Source organism: Prinia subflava, chromosome 22 (assembly GCF_021018805.1).
Source record: "Prinia subflava isolate CZ2003 ecotype Zambia chromosome 22, Cam_Psub_1.2, whole genome shotgun sequence".
NCBI lineage: Eukaryota > Metazoa > Chordata > Aves > Passeriformes > Cisticolidae > Prinia > Prinia subflava.
Window position 1 is genome coordinate 6531561 of NC_086268.1, and position 20198 is coordinate 6551758.

Below are 20198 nucleotides of genomic sequence, written 5' to 3' on the forward strand. Positions count from 1 at the left end.
AGGAGTTGGAAAGCCGAGCAGAAGCTGCTAGAAAGGAACATCATCATCCTTTTCAGTGGCCGCCCATGTCGGCTTTGAGAGGCAAAGGCGGTCTAACAGCGCTGCCTGCTGGAAACTCCTCGGCAGGAAAACCGAGTCTGTGCCTCGGCTTCTGCCAGCCCTTGGGCACAATTGAAGCCCGTCCTTCTCCTTTTTCCTCAACCTGCTCTGCCCACAGACCTCAGCTGCTAGGGCCATGCTGTCGGAGAGGGCTGGAGTTTCCCTCCTGTTTATCCTTTCAGCAGTGGTTGCAGAACTGGGTGTATGCGAGCTGCTGCGGGCACTGCGGGCACCCCGAGCCCTCTTCCCGCCGTGTGGAACCCCGAGCCTGCAGCTTTCGGCTCAGTGGGCTCTCGGCACTGCCCGTGGTGCTGCTTTTGGAGCACTTCAGGCCAGGCCAAGCTGGGATGGCACTTCTGGGACTGCTCCCTGGGGAAACACCCCTGGGGTTCATCCTCCTGCTGCTCCCTCACCCACGCAGCCCGAGTGTCCTGCCATAGATTTACTCACCCTTCTTGGCAGTGTGCTGTGCAGAGAACAGGCTGACTAGCCACCAACATTTTAGTTAAGATGCGAATTTGTCTACTGAACTTAAAAGTCAGGGTTTTTTTTTTTTGCCAAGTCAGCCTGGTGATGTCCTGCCCTCCGAGGGCAGCCCTGCTGTCCTCCCACGGGAGGGGGGTACCGAGCACGGAGGGTCCCCGTGGTGCAGCCTCTGGTTGTGCCTCAGGAAGAGCAGGAATTCCTGCCTCAGGCAGGAGGGGCGGGTTGCTGGGTTTGCCAGTGGGACGTTACAAGGATGGCAGTGCAGAGTTTGAATGTGTATTAATAATAAGCAGATCTGGACTGGAAAGTGAGGATTTGGGAGCAGATGAGAAGATTTCCAAAGTCCCAATGCAGCCCCTCTGCAGTCACACAAAGCCTCTGGGCAGAGCTGGGCTGCACAGCAGGAGTCACCCCTGACCCACAGGTCCAGAAGCAGTTGGGGTCACCTGTCCTCCAAGGAGAGGATTAGGCTGGTTTTATTCCTAACAGGCAATTCTAAACTCCGTAACATTTACTGGATGCAAAGACTGTGAGAATTCCTTTTTTAGAGTGTTAAAAATGTTTGAAATTCACTTCCTTTAATCACCTTTTTGCTATTAATTAAGTACAAGCAGTATTACTGTGGAGCCCAGAATCCATCCCAGCCAACTCGGAGGTGGCCTGTGCCATCTGTTTGTCCTGATCTTATCTGCCCTGTGCCTTCAGTGCCAGGACCAGGCTGTTTCTGCTCATGCTGTCGTGCTGGGTGAGAGGAAAGGGACACTCAAGCAGCCCAGGCAGGTTTATTTATTGTTAGGAAGCAGTGATGGGCACAGGTGGAATGGCACAGATAAGCCCAAGCCTTGGCATTGGAATTCAAAGTCACCTCCTTCATCCTTAGCTGCCTGCCAGCATCCCTCCCTCCAAGGCATGACCCCAAGCTGGCTCCTCCTGTTTTGTTTTTTTACGTACACTGTTAATTAACGAGGCAGAGGAAAAAATACACACAGGCACACCTGAGTAGTTTTTAACCTGGCTTGATTAATGCTGTCAAGTTGCACATCTGAGTGTGAGCTCAGTGGGACTGTTGCTTTTGTTTAATACCACAAGACACCTCAGTCTGGATTGTTGCATTACAGTACAAATAAAAAACAGAAACAAAACCACATCTGCATCATACAAGGTGAGAAGAATATGAGAATTCTAAGTATTTACAGAGAAGGGCAAGTAGGGAAACCACAAAAAATATTTACATAAAAATACATGAGCTTGTCGGCATATACATTTTACACCAGTTCACAAAAAAAGACACTCTATAAATTAAAGTGAAGGTAACTCCAAAGGTAACCCAAGACTTTCAGGGATGTTTCTCTCATGCGGCTCAGGGAAAGAAAAATCAAGTTTTCTACAGCAGGAAAATGAACGGCAAAACAACCCTTTTCTCCCCCCTCCCTCCCCCCAGCTGGACGAGGCAGGACTCTGCACACAGGGACCGTGGTGTTTGTCACACCACTCCATGCCTTTCACACGGGGTCTGGGGCTCCGGGGAAACACGAACATGCCTAAGCCGCCGCAACGAAAGGAGGGAAAACAACTTCTCACCCAGATTTCCTGACATTTAACACACCACTCGAGTCAATGCCCTGGCAGCCCGGGGGATGGCAGAGCACACTTGAGGTTCTGTCCCTTCTGGGCTCAAAGAGGAACAGGACGTTTTCAAGTCGGTTTTGGTTTTGTGTAGCAACTTACTACCACTGTGCAATCCTTACTGATCCCCTCAGTGGTGAGCAGGGGAGGGAGATCACTGCAAAGACATAGGCACAAAGTTGTGGGGGTGTTCTCAGAGATGCATATAGTTATCACCTGATAAGACTCTGCAAGAATCAGAAATTAATGCTTTAAGCAAGACTTCATAGGGGCCAAGTCTTCATTACTCACCTATGACTGCACTCCCCTTCCCAAGGAAGGTCTCGGGTGGGTCACGTCCTGCTCCAAAGCAGAGGTGAAAATCCAGAGCTGGAGCACCCTCCTGGAGCCCCATTCCTGCATGCACTGAGAGACCCTCATCTGGGAGCAGAGGGAGAGGCAGCTGAAGATGCAGATAGTGCCCGTGTGAGGGAACTGCTGAGGAACAGAGCTGCTGTCACCTTGTGGGGATGTGGTTAGGCAAGGAATTACTGAGCCCGAGCACTCTGCACTTGGATTAGAGGATTATTTACGTTGCTGTCCCCCTGTTCTCTCCACTCTGGGACACAGCACTGGGCTGTCACTATCCTCCAGCTCACCCGAGACTCGTGGTGTCACCTCCCTGCCTCGCTCTGATGCACGACACCTTTTCCAACCTCACCTATGAATTCTGGGGTTAATGAGGATGTAAAACTCTCTGTAGGACCAGCAGACTGAGCCCAGAGCAGGAGCAGGACTGCATAGTTCACTGTATGGCTTGGCGAGGTGGGATCATGCAGGATGCTGCTGAAGCCGTGGGCAGGAGCAACAATAAAAGAAAGGTGTTGGTCTGTGTTACCTGGGAAAAGCTGGTGCCTTCACCTTTTTAAATTCTGTACTGTGGCTCAGCAGTGCTAGACATGAGTTTGGGTTCTTGGAGAGCTTCCACCCTTGGAGCACACCTGGCTGTGGCTGTGTGCCGAGGGGAGATGGCTGGGAGTAACTGCTCTGCTGTCTTCTTCCTCTCATTCCCAGCAGGCTGTTTGCAGCAGCCCTCGGGGTTAGGGGTAAGGTGTGCACTTCCAGAAGCCCTTTGGGAAAGGTGCTGAAGGGTTTGTTTCCGATGCGGTGAGCGGGTGCTTCGCACCTGGCACTTCACACAATGCAGGGAGAGCCCGGCTTGGTGGGAGCAGCACAGCACTGAGGAGCAGAGGCTGTCCAGGGATGGCACTTGGGCTCTACAGGGAGACACTGGCTATGAGCAGGAAAATCCAGAGGCGTTTACAATTAGTAGGAGCTGGGACCAGCCCTCGTAGTGGCAGGATAGTCCTGGCTGACATAAGGCCCAGGCAGAGGAAGGGGAAGGCTTCAGGGCAGGGGGGGAGTTAAGGCTTTCACGGAGAGAGAGGTTGGACCTGCAGCTCTCATTACCTGAATCCCAAATAGCCTGAACCAAACACTTGTCCCTGCTTCAACTGGAGACCTGGTAGGTAACCAGGGGCTGAGGCTGGTCCTGGCCCTGGCACAACACAGCTCTGCTGGGAGCACAGATAATCCAGCCTGGCTCCCGGAACTGGGAACAGCTCAGCCTTTCCTGGGAGTTACTACAGTGGAGACAGGGTGGCTCACCCAGTGGCCCCTTTCTGTGCAGTTCTGTCGGTTTTCCTTAAAAGAAAACATTACAAAAAGCATTCCCTCACCAAAAACCCCAATCCCTCTACATGGAAATTCTTCATGAGGAGATTGTGGCAACCTGGATCACAGTGCTGCTTTTTTCTCACTTTTTTTTTTCTTTCTTCCTTTTTTTACTGCCAATTTTGTTCCATAACACGTGAGAACTCTTCTAAACAAAATGCGTAGAACACCAGCATTGCACAATAAAATAGAAGGTAGTCACTGAAACAGCCCCAGACAAGGTTCCAAGGTTAAAAGAAGCAAACAGCTACAGAGTAGTCAGCAACTAGAAGCAGGTTTTCCTTAGGATTTAAAAGTCCCAAAATAGCCATGAAACTTTTTGTTCAAAAAACCCCACCTAAGCAGCTGTGTGCTAACTGCAGGACTTCCAGGTTTTTCATAAAACGTTTAAGATTCAAAACAGGTAGAGAAGTTCTTCAACCACATGGAACAGGAATGGCCTTGGAATTTATCAGTGAACATTTAAAAACTGCTAAATCTCAAGTATTGCTTGCAAGCCCTACCTAATGGAATGGATGTGCTTTATTTGTACAGGAGGTGTGAGTCCTGGGGAGCCTAAGAGGCAGCATGAGGGGCTGCCAGGCTACTTTTACAATATCAAAGCTTTTCAACAGCTTGGACACCGTTTTTGGTGTATTTTAGAGGGCACTGGCCTTCTGTCCCTACTCAAGTGAGTACTGGGGGAGCTGCACATCACTGCTCCCTGTGTGCCACAACTTCATGGGGATCTCTGTCCAGCATGGAACTCAGAGGCTGTAGGGTCAGGAGACCTCCAACTTAAGCTCAGCAGGAGCATTCCCTGATGGAATTGCTGCAGGACCTGGCCCAGGGCAGCTGCTCATGCAGACAACTTGTCACACACAGCTGGCAAGGTGGGCTATGATTTACATAATGCTCTAGACTTTCCCAAATCTATTTTTCTAGTATTTTTCACAGGAAGATGACACAGTCTTGCCAGCCACAGGATAGAATGAGCTCATCTGGGCCACAGATAGCCTTGCAGCAAAGAGGAGGGACTGGCATTAAATGGGTGTGCTGCTCCCAGGGGTAGGGGTTTGGCATAGTTGTATTTCTTTTGGTGTGAGAAATGCAAACCTGCCCTACATGGCTCTTGCAGCTGGCCTCTGCTCACAACACAGAAATGTGAAGGAAATGGACTTCTCGTAGGCAGAAGCAGCTTGTTAATAAGCAAGAAATGTAATGAGCGTGTCGTGTTCTGAGCTGGCTTCAGAGCCTATTCCAGGGGCTTGAAGTCAGAAGAGGCCCCCACCCAGCTCAGAGCAGCTGCAGTGGGTGCACTACACCCACAGGAGAGGCAGGGCCTCAGCAAGGAGAGCATCCCTGAGGAGCCCTGCCCCAGCCCCCCTCTTGCTGTGCAACTCCAAGGGGCTGAACTCCGAGTTCCTCCACGGCCCTTTACTGGAGGCAGCCTGGGGTGGGCAGTTTGCAGCAGGATGGAGCTGCAGGCACAGCCCATCGTGCACAGCCCATCATACACAGGACCGTGGGTGTGGGGAGGAGCAGCCAGTGTCACGTCTGAGAAGGGAAAACTCCTTCCCTCCCTGCCCCAACAACATCTGTGTCAGCCCTGCTCAGCCTCTGGCAACACCTTTGTGCCAACAGCCTGCCCTGTCCTCCCACGTGGCTCAAAACTACATGAAAATCTATAGCTCTACTACATAAAAACAGTGAATGGGGGCCAGGGGAGGGCTGAGGGGGATTTGCTTTGCTCACTGGGGCAGGGTCGGGGAGTTTTTTTCCATCTCTGAAAAAATAAAACAGTCCACTGTCCAGCAGAGGCTGCTTAGACTCTATCCCTCGTTCCCCCCAGCTCACTCGACGTGCACCTCTGTCTCGGGCCTCTGCAGACACAGCTCTGTGGGGAGGAAGGCTCCCTGCCCCAGTGCCGTGGCGTAAGTTCTGCTGTGCACGTGGGGGAAGCCGGGGGGCACGAAGCCCCCCGCTCCAGCATAGCCCCCTCTTTGGTGCTGAGGCAGGGTGTGGTAATCCTCCAGATTATCATACTGGGACATCAGAGTCATGGTGCTTTGGCGCTTGCCCAGGGTTTGGTAGGGGTACAGCAGTGCAGAGTCCCTCTCCATGGGCTCGGGGTGCTCTCGCATCCGCAGGCTGTGGCTCCGCTCGGGTTTGGGTGGTGGCGCCACGGGAGGGGCAGCGTGTTCCTCCTCCTTGTAGCAGTCTCTGGAGAGCTTCTCCATGGGCGCTCTGCCTCGGGGCCTCTCCAGGTCCGGCCTGTCCTCTGCCAGCCTCCCCTCCTTGTGGTTCAGCCTCAGGGTCTCCTGGCTGGCCGGGATGTACTTGCTGCCTGAGTGCTGGTAGCCCATGGGCTCGGAGGGGTCTGGGCCACCCTTGGGCCTGTACTCGGGGTAGGGAGGCCCGTTTTTGGGCTCGGAAGGCTGCCTGTGGTTCGCTTCCTGCTGCAAATGCGTCCTGTGCTCGCTGCTGCTGCCACCTGGCTCATGCATCTTCCTGTTCCGGATGCTGCTCTGCTTCTGGGGGAGGGACGGTTTCTCAGGCTGCCCGTTCCCATAGCCCCCACCATGATAGTGGGCTCTGTCCAGCTCAGGCTCCGGGTGCTGCCCAAAGTAACGCTCGTCCCCTTCGGGCGTGGCTGCCTTGGCTGGGTACATGCCCTCCTTCCCTTCTGCCACCGTCAGCAGGCCACTCTTGCCAGGGTCCGATTTGCTGCGCAGGTGGATGGCATCCAGGCCCCCCAGCTCGTCCTGCAGCAGCGGAGCCACGTTGTCATACTGGGACATGAGAGGCCCTTTGACCTTCTGGCGCGTGCGGTTCTCACGGCGGATGGACTGCATGCGGTACTTCTCCATGTCCTCCAGGTCCCAGGACATGTACATGTGCTTGATGTCCGGGGTGGGGGGCACATCCCTGCTCACAAAGCTGTGCTCTTTGCCCAGGTGGTTGATGAGCCCTGCCCGGGGGTAGGCGGCCAGGCTGGGGTAGCGGTACAGCCCCTTGCCCTGCAGCCGGGACGCGTAGGGGCCGAACTCGCGGCCGGGCAGGCCGTGGAAGGGCCGGACCCGCACGGTGCTGTAGGGATCCAGGTCGTAGAAGCTCCCGTCGGCCGCGGTGTAGTAGGGGGAGCTGGAGGAGCTGGAGTAGGGACTGTAGCGATAATGGACCCGCCCGTTCTCAAAGTAAGGCTGGAGCTGCGTGACGTGGTAGTCGGAGTGGGGCTGATACGGCTTGTACTGGTAGAGGGGCCGTGGGCAGTACACGGGCTCATCGTCCGGGGGCACCTCCGTGCGGGAGATGGGCACGGAACGGATGGCGGCGGCGGCGGCCGGGCCGGGCACGTGCAGCGACTGAACCCTGCGGATGGTGGGGTACGGGGGGGCCTCCTCGGCATAGCCAGTGCCCCGCAGCCCTGTGGGGCTCACGGAGGACACGAAGTCGGTGCGGCCGCGGGGCTTGGGGTGCAGGCCTGCGGCAGAGCCCTTGCCCTGCATGCCGTAGGAGCCGTAGCGGGCGCTCGCAGCGATGGGCGGCTCCGGGCGGGGCGGGTAGGGCTGGTGCTGCTCGGCCTTGCTGTGGTAGCCGTGGGCAGGGATGCTCTCAGGCCGGTACTGGTGCTTGGCATGCAGGTAGCCATCAGGCCCCACAGGCTCAGGGAGGCTCTCCGGCTTGGGGTGCGGCACGTACACCGGCTGCAGGGACGAGTGCTTGGGAGGTGGCGGTGGTGGCGGCGGCAGCAGTGCCTCCTCCACGGAGGACGCCAGCATGGAGGAGGCCAGGAAGGAGTGGTAGTTGGAGTTGTTGATGGTGTCCGTGTTGTTGGAGTGCATGGCAGCGGCGATCTTGCTCTCCAGCGTCCTCACAGGCGGCACAGGTGGGGTGAAGCTGTAGGAGGAGGGAGCAGGGACTGATTCGGAGCGCAGGTGCAGCGGGGGAGCCCTTGTGCTCTCCCGGGGCTTTTCCAAGTGGCTCTGGTGGCCCACGGGCACGGAAGAGGAGCCACGGGCGCTGGAACCGCTCTCAGAGGCAAAGCCAGGCGTGGGCTCCGGAGGCTTTTCAGGTGCTGTGGTGCTCCAAATCTGCAGGGAAGAAGGCAGAAAAAGTTAGGGACAAGCAGCTTTTCCCCTGCTGTTCTGTAGTTACAATACCCCAGACACTTGTACGGATCAGCTCCATTCCAGCATGTCTATGTTTGGTTTCTGTTTGCTGGGAAAGGACAGACGTGTAGGTTCCTCTCTCAGCATGGGTAAGCATGATGCCACTAGCAGATTTTGGGACCCATCACAACTGGTGTGTTCTGCAAATGCCAAACCAGAGGAAGGGGAGGAGATAGCTGTCCCTTTGGTGGTCTGCTTTTAAATTTCTGATGGTAAAAATGCTCCTGGACTTAACCTCCTCAGGCCCTGGTGAGCAGATCGAGAAGTGCAGTAGAGCAGAAATTCCTGCCTTAAATGTGGCTGCAGGGCTTAGGATGGGCTGCAGCCAGGCGTGTTTCATGGGCTGGGGGTTCTGGATTTCTGACAGAACATTTCCATGTTCCAATCCTGCACAAGGAATCTGACCTGCTTTGCTTAACAGAATCACAGGATCACTGAGGTTGGAAAAGACCTCTGAGACCATCAATATCAACCTGAGACCAATCCTCCCTTGTCACCAGCCCAGAGCACTGAGAGCCACGTCCGGTTCTTCCTTGGACACCTCCAGGGATGGGGACTCCACTACCTCCCTGGCAGCTCCTTCTAGCACCTAATCACTCTTTCTGTGAAAAAATTCTACCTGTAGTCCAACCGAAACCTCCCCTGGTGCAGGTTAAGACTGTCTTCTCATCCTGTTGCTGACTGCTCAAGAGCCTAACCAGGATGCTGGAAGAGGATATTTTCAGAGGATGCAAACATTCTGAGCATTCTGAATTATCAATCCCTCTGTCAGCTGCCCCTGCAGATACTATTTTCCTTAAAACCAAGGAGCGTGGGTATTCTGGGAAGTTTCCTTAGGAAAGCAGCACAGCATTTCCTGTAAAGGTGTGTCTGTGTTACCTCACTCCCGGTGTCCTGCAAATCCCACCCCCTTGCCACCTGGATTTGGACTGATGTTTCCAGTGCTCAGCACTTCAGAGGAGCTGTGCAGGGAGCAGCACATACCTGCCCGGAGCCGCTGGGTGCCTTGGCCGCTGGCACCTGTCCCACGGCTGCCTGGTGCTCCTGTCTCTGTGCCGGGGCCGTGGCCGCGGCCGCACGCGGTGCAGGCGGGGCAGTGGTATCTGCCTGGGGAGCCGCCCCGGGTGGGGCTCGGGGCTCGGCGGCTGTGCTGGGGAAGGTGCTCAGGTAAGGCACCGCCGCCGGGGCGCCCTTGTCCCCGGCAGGACCCATGGAAGGAGACTGCAGCTTGTCCTCGGCCGTGCAGGGAGCGTGCAGCTTGTCCCCAGGCAGGCCTGCATGCAGGTGGGGCTGCTCCACAGCCAGCTCCGCGCTGGGCAGCTCCCGCTCCGGCAGCGCCCCCGCGCCGTGCAGGGCTGCGTGCTCCCAGCCCCCCGCGTGGGCCTTGTCCTCTGCTCTGCTGGGGTGGAGGCTGGACTGCTCCTGCTCCGCGTCCCTGCTGCCAGGCGTGTCCCCAGGCACGCCCGTGCGGAGAGGCGGGGGCTCCTGGCCTCCAGGTGCGCCGGGCGGGTGATTCTGCTCCCCGGCAGTGCCTTGGCAGTCCTGCTCTAAAGGTGCCCCGGGCTGGAAGTGCAGGTGGTTCTCGGGCAGAGCAGTGAACAGGTGGAGCTTGTCGGGAGTGCCCGCAGAGAGATGGAGCTTTTCTAGAGCTGTGCCAGCTTCAGCCTCTCCATAATTTGTGCTTTCAGCATGAGCATCTCCTGGCCTTTTGTGGGACTGGGCGGATGCTTGCTGTGCGGACTCGGCTAACGCTAGGGCCAGCATGCGCGCTGCGTTTTTCGGAGGAGGAGGAGGGATAAGAGACACAGAACTGACGGGAACAGGATCCTGGGGGGAGTCGAGGGCAACTGCTCCTAATGGGGGGAAAATTGAGAGAGACAGTGATTTTATGTTACCCAATAAGGAGAGTGACCTTAACGACTATTATAAAAAAATAGATGCTCTCCACACTTTCACAGTGGCAGTTCCTTCTGATGTGAAACACTCGTGTCTCACAGGCAAACACTGCTCGACAGCACAGCAGTTCATCACAAAGAGGAAAAAACCCAAGAGATTGTCTAAAGGCTTCTCTTGCATTTCTAGAGAGGTAGGAAGGAGGTAGCAGAGAATGAGATACCCTTACACAATTTTGATCATAAGGTTTTAGGCGGAAAGGTCCCTTCTTCGAGTGTTGGCAGGTTTTTAATTTAAAAAAGAAAAGTCTTAGATGGTCTATTGGCTGAAATGATTGAGAAGGACATGCTAGAGATTTTCACTTATAATAGGATGGGGAAAAAAAAAGCAGAATATAAAGCATTATGGAAATTATCCAAGATTTGTGTGATGTAAGGAGAAGGCAGAGGTTAAGACTTTACTGATCTGCACAGCCCTGCAAGACACTCGTGACCAGAACTGATGGGCAATCCCCTCTCCTAAAGGCACGCAGAGGAGGATGGTTCTGAGAGCAGCTCCCCTTTGGAACTTAAAGAAAGAATGGAGGAAAATGCACTGTACCTGGCTGGGTGTATCCACTGGGTACAGTCTTATTCTGACTGCTTGGCATGGCTCTCTCCCCTTCTTCTGGCAACTCTGCTTTGCAAGCAGCCACTAGCTGGGGATGCTGCAGCTCTTGGTGGGCTCCTTCCCCTGTTCCTGTTTCACTGTTTTTCAGGGGCAAGGACATCTGGGTTGGGGACCTGTTTGTGATCTCAGTGATGCCAATCTCTTTGCTCCAGCTGGAAGCAGAGGAGTTCCTGGATGTGGTGGGCACTCCTCCTATGGCCTCTGGCACACGGCTGGGCAGCACAAAGGAGGTGGGTTCTGTGGTCAGTGGTGGAGATTTGATGGGCTTTCGGGCTGTCTTGGGTGAGAAGCTGAGGGGTTTGCAGGCCTGCTCTTCTGTGGGGCTCAGGTCCAGCGTGAAGAAGGGACTCATTTTCTCCTGGAAAGGGGACACTGGCTCAGAGCTCGTGGCACTGCCTGGGGTCTGGGACTGGCTGCCTGATTCTAAATCCTTCTTGAGCAGGCTCAGCTTCTCCTTATTGATATCGACGGACTCCAGCAGGGAGGTGCTGCTGTCCAGGCACTCCGACTCTGCCTGCGGGGGGCTGCACTGGAAGGACATGGGGTCGAAGTCCAGGCTGGCGACGCCGATGTCCGGTGGGCTGAGGTCCACGTCTTCTGAGGAGCGGGGAGAGATGAGGGCGGGGACATGGATGAGCCCCTCGTCTCCATCGCTGTCATCATGGGGGAGGTTGTCGTAGGAGTTGCAGCGGTTCATGTTCCCCAGGAGCTCCCCGTTGAAGGAGGCAGACAGGGCATCACTGCTGGACCTGGGCCTTCTGGGCCGGAACAGTTTGGATTCACCTGGCAGGGAGAAGACACCGTGGGTTAGTGACAGAACCTCCTGTCCAGGGGCCAGGCCCATGGGGGATGGGCAGAGCAGTCCTAAGGCAGCGAGGCTCCCCTGGTGATCTCTGCACACAAAGTAACCTTGTTGGAAGTGACTGCTTATTCCATTTGCTTGAACTCTTTTACAGCACTTGCCAGGTGTGATTTATTCTGAAACTAAGCTGTGTGCACAAGCAAAGACACTTGAAATGTGCTGAAGGCCTTCCTCGTAGTGCCAGCTACACCAGAGCAAGAGGTTGGCTTTTTTTAACCTTTAAAACAGGAAAAGCCACCAAGAACATTTCTGTGAGACCCATCTGGTGTTTGGACCAGAAAGCTGCTTCATCAGTTAGCAAATTCAGCTTCCCCTGGAGGGGTGGAAAACCTGGCCTGTTGAATATCTAGTCAGAGATATCACAGAGCCCCCCTTTATGCCCATTTCTTGGAAGTGCAGGTGGGATTTTGCCTTACCATCCACGGCATGCAGAGAGGTGAGGGACTCCTCGCTCTTGGCCGAGCGGAGCGTCCCGCTGTCTCCTCGTCCTCCTGAGGGAAAGAACCACACAGAGAAAGGATCAGCTTTCCCTTTTGGAAAGGGGTTTACATTTAGCTGCATAATGGTGGCAGGAAAAACACAAATGTGTTTCTAGCACCAACATCACTGTCCTGAGAGTAATTTTGTTTTGAAGGTGGGTTTCTGATTCTCATTTTACCTGCAAACAGTAACCGACCCAAGTGGTGACTGCTGCAGGTGACAGGCTGGGAAACAACTCCCCACAAGCAAAACCCCTGAAGAAGGGGGAAGGAAGGAACATTTACCTGTCTTATGGGCAATAAACAAGTGTAATTTCAGTCTCTGAGGAGACAGTCCTGAAGGGCATCACAGAGTGTGAGGACTGTGAGGGTAAGAATTTTAAGCTAGATCCCTGGGAGATGAGGGGATAAAAGTTCTCCCAGGCCCATGTTTTGGGATTTGAAGTGTGTTTTACTGCAAAAACAAGCTGTTGCTATTTTTAAGTTTGGAAAGAAACAGAAAATTCTGTATGGAAAAGGCTGAGAATTCCACCCACATATCCTGGCTGTGGCTACAAATGGTTGTTGGATGCCTTCTCTGGGTACCTTGATACAACTTTTGGAGGGAATGTGTTTGTGGGAAGGTGCCTTTCCCTCATTTCATCTTGTGAGAGCAGCAAGGGGAACCAGAACTGTATTCTCATTTCATAAGGAGAGGGTCAGAAGGAGTTATCCTGTGACTTTTTATAGCAGCAGCCACATCTTGTTTTTCCAAAGCTGTTCCAAGCAAAGCACAGAGGTGTGAGGCCCGGCAGGCCCCAGAGCTGTCCGAGATCCACTGGGAAAGAACAGCTACTGGAGGTGTCATGCGCGGCTTGGACGCTAGAAGGAGATAAAAGCCCACTGAAAACATCACTGCACTACCGAAAACGCGGGGTTTTGGAAGGGGGCCTCACCTGCCAGGGCTATGGCTTTCATTTCCGAGGGCTCACTGGGGTTGCGCTGCAGTTTACGCTTGGACATGGAGGAGGATTTTCCCAGGTTGAAGAACGAACGCCAGCTCCCCACTGGAGACTTCTTCATCTTGCTGGGAGGCCTTTTCCTGGGGAGAGAAAATGGAACACATGGATGGAGGTGGGGCTGCAGCACAATCCTGGCTGCTTGTTATCAGTACTCTCTGCTTTCTGCTCAGAAACTCTCGGTTTCTGCTTGGAAAACTCCCTCTTTCCACAGCTGAGGATGTTTTCATTCTTCCAGCTCAGCCATAAATTCTTGCTGTGTAGATTCCTCCAACCTCTGCAAAGCTGCTGCAGTGCAGGTGAGGAAAGGCTCTTCCTTGTCCGGTCCAGCAGCCAAGGAATGGATTTTATGGAAGAAGCCCCAGCTCTCTGGGAAGCTAGGCAGCCATAAAGGTGTTCAACAGCATCTCTCACTCCTGCTGTAGAACCACCTTAGTCTCCTCCACTGCCATATTTAATTTCCAGTGTCCTCCAGCCTGTCCAACTGCTCCACTTCAAGGAAATCTCGATTTGTGACAGGCACTTAGTCCTGGAAAACTCCAACATCTGCAGGTGTTCCCCCTGTTTACATTCCTGTGTGTGACTGGCCCAGGCATTTCTACATCACATGGATTTATACATTAAATGATATCCCTGCTGAGAACAAGAGGAGGCGGAGCAAAAATTATTTGGCTAAACCAAGACCACCAATGTGAGCTGAATCCTCCCAGACTCCAAAGCAGGTAGAAAGCATATATAACAAGTCTTAAGTCAATATAAGCAAACTCTTGCTGTATTCAAAATAACACAGTTATTACACACACTGGAAAGGAGAGCTGTCTGTACCTTTCAGATGGGAAGTCAATGACTGTGTGGAATTTCCCCTGCAAAGCTGCTGGGCCTTCTCCCACTTCGATGTACTTGCTGTCTGCCACGATGGGAGAGTTGATCTGGGCCTGTGTCCGTGCCTGAGCCTCCTCCAGTGTCAGCAGCTTGGTGGAGGGGGAGGACACCAGCAGAGACTTGGGCCGGGATAAAGAGCTGTGCCCTGCAAGGGAAAGCCACAGGCAACAGGGAGAGTCAGCAAACGTCAGTGCACAGATCAAAGCTCAGCTCTGTGTGCCTAGGGAGGTGCTGTGTTTTTCTGAACCTTTGTTATCCCAACCACTGAAAGACATAAGCAAAATATGGTCACAATGTCACAGATACGTGGATGACTAAAAGAAAAATGGCTTAGTGTAATAACAATAAAAAAAAAAAGAGCAGAAGGAAGCAGGTAGGATGGAAACCTTTGTGACATACTTTCCCTCATCTGTATGCAACAGCCTGTACAAAAATTATGTTTTTCTTTTGTATAAAGCCTGTCTGGGTCATTCCCAGATTTCACCCCTCGGTGCAGCAGGAAATGCCATGTGTGACTGAAGCTGCTACAAACCAAAGTGCACCTGGACACAGCAAAAAGAATCTCCTGTGTGCCCTGCCCATGGCCTTTAGAGCTTAGGCCTAGTTTTGGACATGAATGTGTAAAATCTGAAAGTAGCTGCTGCTGCCTCCTGCTGCTGACAGCTTCAGTGGAGAGATTACAGGGAGCTCATTGTAGGAGCAGCTCTCCCATGTGTACCATTTCCTCTTGTACAGGTGTTTCTACGGTTATTTCCAGGTGAGTTCAGGGCTGTGGGGGAGATGTGCCAGAGCAGAATATCCTGCGTGGTCCATTTCCATGGCTGTCCCTGGAGCAGCACAGCTCTATGTGAAGGATGCACAGTCTGGGGGGTGTGGAAGCTGTAAATGCTGTCTTGGATAGAGTTTGGCTTAAAACAGGTTTGGCAGCACCACTTCCCCTCTCACAGGTGGGTGTAGGAGCTGTGCTCACACCCAGAGGCTCCCATGAAGCCGTTCCGGAACACAGAATTCCCATGCTCAGCCAACCCAACAGCCTGACCCTTCTCCCTGCCAGGTCTGTGTCAAAGCCTGAATGCAAATGACCAAGTCATTAAACAATTAGCCAAATTTACATGGGCCATTCTAAGCCTGGATAATCATCTGGCTGGGATTGTGAGCATGCTTATCTTCCTTCCCCTGGCAGAGTCAGCCTGCTGGGGCTGGCACTGCTCAGCCAAGCTAACCTCTGGCTTCCATGGACTTAGAACTGCTCTACAGCAGAAGAAAAAGCTGGACTTGGATCAACTCTGCCACCTAAGCAGAGGGAGGGTTTGTTCAGAAGAGAGCAGCAAATACAGTGGAAACAGCTCTCTGCAGTCCCCAGGTGATGGTAACTGCAGTGGCCGCGCATGTTCTAGACAAGGGCAGGTTATCAAGGCAGATGGTGCAGCCTTAATGCTACTTGGGAGCAGGAACAGCCTGTGGCAGCCACACTAACACAGAGAGTGAACTTTCCTCCTGGTGCAACTCTGCTTCTCAATGGAACAGATATGTGGTCTCAGTTACTCAAGGGTATTTGTAGGCTCCAAGACTGGATGACGTTCCAGGTGCTCCAGGTTCACTCCTCATCCCACAGCCTGAGCTATGTGGCTGCTCAGCCTTGCTCATGAGCCCACACAGGCTGTGCAGAGGGAATAACCAGCACAGGAGATGTCAAAACAGTCCTTTAAGAGCAAGATTCAAATTTCTTAGCCTCAACATTACTGAATGCAGAGAGATTGCTTCACACCAGTTCATTCCTATTTGTGTTCTAAGGTATGGATGAGGGCAGACATAGCTCCAATGGCTAAGTATGCAGGAGCATCAGTGAAGATGGTTTTAAAAAGGAAAGGGACCAGGGGAGACAAAGATTTAAGTGATTCCTTGCAATTTCTCAGTGGTAGGACATACCAGTAGAAACCAAACATTCATCTCTGCATTCCTGTGGGGCAACCTTGGCTTCTAATAAAGGTACTGACAGCAATTTCTAAAACCAGGCCATTTCTGTCTGGGTTCTGACATCCCAACCCAGAAATGTGTCCTCTATAAAAATAATAAACACATTGCCATGTCCCAGAGGCGGCTCAGCCACCCATGAAGTGCTGCTGCCCTGCCCGAGTGAAGCAAGCCCAGAACACACACCTGCCCCGTCGCGGATGACGGAGCTGAGCTTGGAGCTGAAGAGCACGTCCACGTGGTTGAGGATGAACTCCACCACCACCGACTGGATCCGCACCTCCATGAAGGCGGCCGTGCCGCTGAAGCAGGCGGACTCGATCTGCTTGGACCTGCAAAGGGACACGTGGTGAGGGAAGAGGCTCCTGCTGGGTCAGGCCTGGGCACCTCTGGGGCTGCAGGGCCTGGGGCTCGGGCAGAAAAGGCTTCAGGGCAGTTCTGGGGTTAAATCTCAACAACACTCACAAATGATCACTGACTGTGGGGATTTATGGCCAGACTTCAGATCTAGGTTCAAGTCTTACTGACAGGGCAAGGGGAACACCAGGCTGGGAGGAAAAGGGAGTGTGGGACAGGTGCGAATTGAGGTTAATACACTGAACGCCCAAAATGAAGACCTTTTGTTAACTCATTTCTATGACTGGCACAGTTCAAGGCAGTGCTGTAGTACAAACCTACTGTGGCTTCCCCTGGAAGAAGGGGGAAAAAGAGGATTTCCCCCTGAGCAGGGAGTGTCTCCAACTGATCCTGCTGAGTGAATGCCCCAGGACTCACCAAAGCAAACTCAAACACAAGGTCACTCCACTGCTTGTGGGAGAATCGCTAGAAAGAAGAGCCCACCTGAACTGGGAGCGTCCAAGAACAGGAGGGACAAGGCTTGGAGCAATCTGGGATAGCGGAAGGTGTCCCTGAACATGGCAGGGGGTGGCACTGGATGAGCTTTAATATCTCTCCCAACCCAAACCCTTCTAGGATTCCATGATGAACTGCACACGCAGATTTCTCAGGTTGGTAACAGCAGCAGTTAAGAAAGCAGTTAAGTACAATAAAGGGCAGGGTGATATTCTTTTTTTCCTTTTAAAGCAAAATTTTTAAGTTACACCATTAATTTTAAAGTGCCCTGTCATGCAGATTAAAACCAGGTTTATCCAAGATCATATCTGTAAGTTTGAATTCTTGTAGCCAAAAGCTGTCAAATTAGACTCTAGAGATTTATGCAGTTGGAAATCAGTGATGCCACTGTAGAAATTTTCCTGGATGATCAAGGACATATCAGTCTCATCTAACCAGGAGAAGAGAAATTATCCTCTAAAAGAGGGTTGAGGGAATTCTTCCTTGTCACTACTGACAGAACTGCAGCCAGTGGAACTGTGTTGTGTGAGACAGGATAATGCAGGGCCTGTTTTACATCACTAGGTCAGGAACGTGCCAGCTGATCTAAAATCCTGCTTAGAATGATTTCCCATATTGTACAGGAGAAGAGTGCACTGGTTGATGAAAGGACGAGCTCTTTCCAGCTGCTGAAAGCTGGGATTTTCTGGAGTATCTGTTGTTTATGAATGTAAGTATTTATCTTTTATTGAAATGGGAAAATCTCAGAGTACCTGAGGAGGTTTGGAGCCCAGACGATGGCCAAGTTCTTGGTGTGCATATTTGTGATGGAGCAATAATCAGCCAGACGAGCCAAGTGTCTCATTAGGAACTCCAGTGTCCTGGAAAACAGGAGAGCAGCAAATGTTCAGCACCACTGAGCAAAGCCAGGCCGTGATCCACAGCACAAACCCAGCTCATTATTTCCTTCTCATCTGACAGCTCCCAGAAAGGAATGCTCAACTCCTTCCCCTCAGCCCCACGGTGGCCTGGCTTTGGCAATACTGACACAGGCTGGGGTGAGGGAGTCTCTCCTGACTTGTCCAGGCTCAAGGAAAGAACAGTTCCAGAGAAAAACCCTTTGCAGGTGTGTGACAGCCCTGAGGGGCTGCTCAGGGATGTGTGGGGAAGGATGTGGAATGATAATCCTGGGATGGCGGGAGTGTTGATTTAGACACCCCAGGATACTGAAAACCAACCAACTGCACCTGAGTTCCACTTGGGAAATTTCTGGCTACAGGTTTCATAGAGGTGTGTAAGGCAGATAGAAGGTTAAACTTCAGAGGCTTCTGTTCACACTTAAAAATGGTGGCGTTTGTATATTAAGCATGGTTGTGTTTAATATATGCTGGGGAGGAGGGAGCAGGAGGGGGCAGTGAAAATGCTGCTGTACCTCCTGGCCCCTGGCTTGTGTCTATCTCACAGCCTATCCTTTTTTGGGGAGGAAGTGAGAGGGAGCAGAGAGGGTGTTTTGGGGCTCAAAACTCCACCAATAGACAAGACTGGAAGTGAAGAAAATGGCTCTGGCTGGAAACCAAACAGACACCTCCTGCCTGCAACTTCTCATCACTGAGTAGCAGAAAAATAAAGTGTTTTTCCTAGCAAACCCCAGGACAGAAGAGCAGGAAAAACCCTGTAAGCTACAGCATTCCACATCCAGCTGTTGGCTGGGCCACCTCTCTGAGACTGATGTACTGCTGCTACCAGCACCCAGTTAAAACAGCCCCATAAAGTAAAAACCATTTCAGGGATGAAGTGAATGGAAAGGACATCAGTTCATTTCTGAAAGGGCCACACCCCCTCAATTAACATTAATACTGCAATTAGTTACTACAAGCAGCAGCTGTTGCACCAACTAGCCAACCTCATTTAAAGAGCGAGTAACACAGTTGTAGTTTATAACACATCAGTTAAAACCCAGTTAACTTTTATAATTAGTTATTTATACCACTCATTGCAGCATAGCAATTTTCCAGCTGACCACCACACATCACAATAATTGAAATTTAAACATTCATTAGCAGAAATCACTATATATAGTTATCAATAGCTGTCCTCATCTGTTACACCTGACCCCTTAGACCAGAATTCTAATTTCACCTGCAGATTAACATACATTAGAATAATCAACTGCTGATTGTAATTTAGTACTCTAATTAGGTATCAATAGGCAAATACCCCCTGCATTCACTCCAAATGGTCCTAGACCACTAGGACACATCAGGGGAGCTGGCCCACCCAAGTAAAATAGTCACCCAGCTGTAAATAACTTCCACCCTACGTTGTCATTAGCTATTTCTACCAATTACAATTCACAATTAGTGAATGCTACTTACCATGCATCAGTAGTTATCAATATTAAAGTCTCATTAACATACAGTATTCTATATAGTTATTAAAACTAATCACCAATACCAATTTGCCTTTTCACCATACCCGGCCATAATTTTTAATACTAAAGACCATTAAAATGTTGTTGTTCTTAGTCAATACTCATTACCATATGACACAAGTTCTTATTACTGCTAATTAGCTTGAACATAGTATTTTAATTGGTGATTTTTAAACACCATATTATGCTACTCTAATATGCAACACTAACATAGTTACATCAGTTATTCTCAGACGATTGCTGTTATTTGCTAGTTATTATTATTGCAGGGAAGGGCAAACAGGAAACAAAATACAGTTGACCAAGTTTGACTAAAGGCCTGAGCAATTTTTTGGCTACATTTCACTTTTTTAAAGTACTCTTATCACTGGTATTGTGCCTTCCCACAACAAGACTGTTTCCTTACTCTGACATAGCAAGCTCCTATTTCCCTCCTAGATGGAGTTTCCAAGGATGTGAATTATGACTGTGTTTAGTGTACAATGATTGGTAAGGAGCTCATTAAAATATAAATCAACTTTCTACAGCCATAACCATTTTAATATGCAGAGGCACAGTGTGGCTGTCTTGAGAGAGAAACTGGAATTGCAGAATTCCTCTCACAAAATGCGCACAACACCCCAAAAGCTGCACTCACCTGTAGTGGGGAGGGGGAAGCTGCTGGATGACATCGTGGATCTTAACCAGCCTTTCTTCATCTGTAGCAGCAGAAACAGCATCCTGGAATGAAGCAGGAAAGGATTTAGCTGCAAAGGAACTCCCAGCGTGACAGTCTTGGCAGTAAGGTGGGTTTTTCTGCTCTTCTCCTCCTTGGGTGAAGTGTCTGTCGTGGGGACAGAGCAGCATATGGATCATGTAAGGAAGGCCAAGTAAGTAATGATCTCGGGCACGTTAATGGCTCAGAGAATTCCTGCAGAAGACATTCAACTCAGAGCATCATTTGCCTCCAATCCCATTCCTGGGAAACGGCAAACGAGAGGGGAATTCCTGCAAAGCATGGGAGGTGTGCCAGGGACCGTCTGCTGGGGCCCCACAAGTGGAACGAACACAGCGTGGCACAGGGGACAAAAGCACCTCTGAGCAACCTAAGGGGGACACAGAAAA

General features: G+C 51.8%; 1 protein-coding gene across 6 annotated transcripts in view; it reads right to left on the reverse strand.

The window, feature by feature from the left end:
• Nucleotides 1-1585: 1585 nt before the first annotated feature.
• The window catches only part of ARHGAP32 (Rho GTPase activating protein 32), a 239395-nt gene continuing 220782 nt past the window's right edge, over nt 1586-20198 (reverse strand). For all 6 annotated transcript variants that reach the window (XM_063417974.1, XM_063417972.1, XM_063417971.1 and 3 more), the window contains 9 exons: nt 19732-19814; nt 17437-17544; nt 16019-16164; nt 13802-14003; nt 12914-13059; nt 11916-11990; nt 10569-11420; nt 9060-9928; nt 1586-7997 (listed from right to left, as the gene is read on the reverse strand). In XM_063417974.1, coding sequence (XP_063274044.1) covers nt 5757-7997; nt 9060-9928; nt 10569-11420; nt 11916-11990; nt 12914-13059; nt 13802-14003; nt 16019-16164; nt 17437-17544; nt 19732-19814 — 4722 coding nt within the window. In that variant the 3' untranslated portion in view covers nt 1586-5756. The remainder of the gene's footprint in view (nt 7998-9059; nt 9929-10568; nt 11421-11915; nt 11991-12913; nt 13060-13801; nt 14004-16018; nt 16165-17436; nt 17545-19731; nt 19815-20198) is intronic.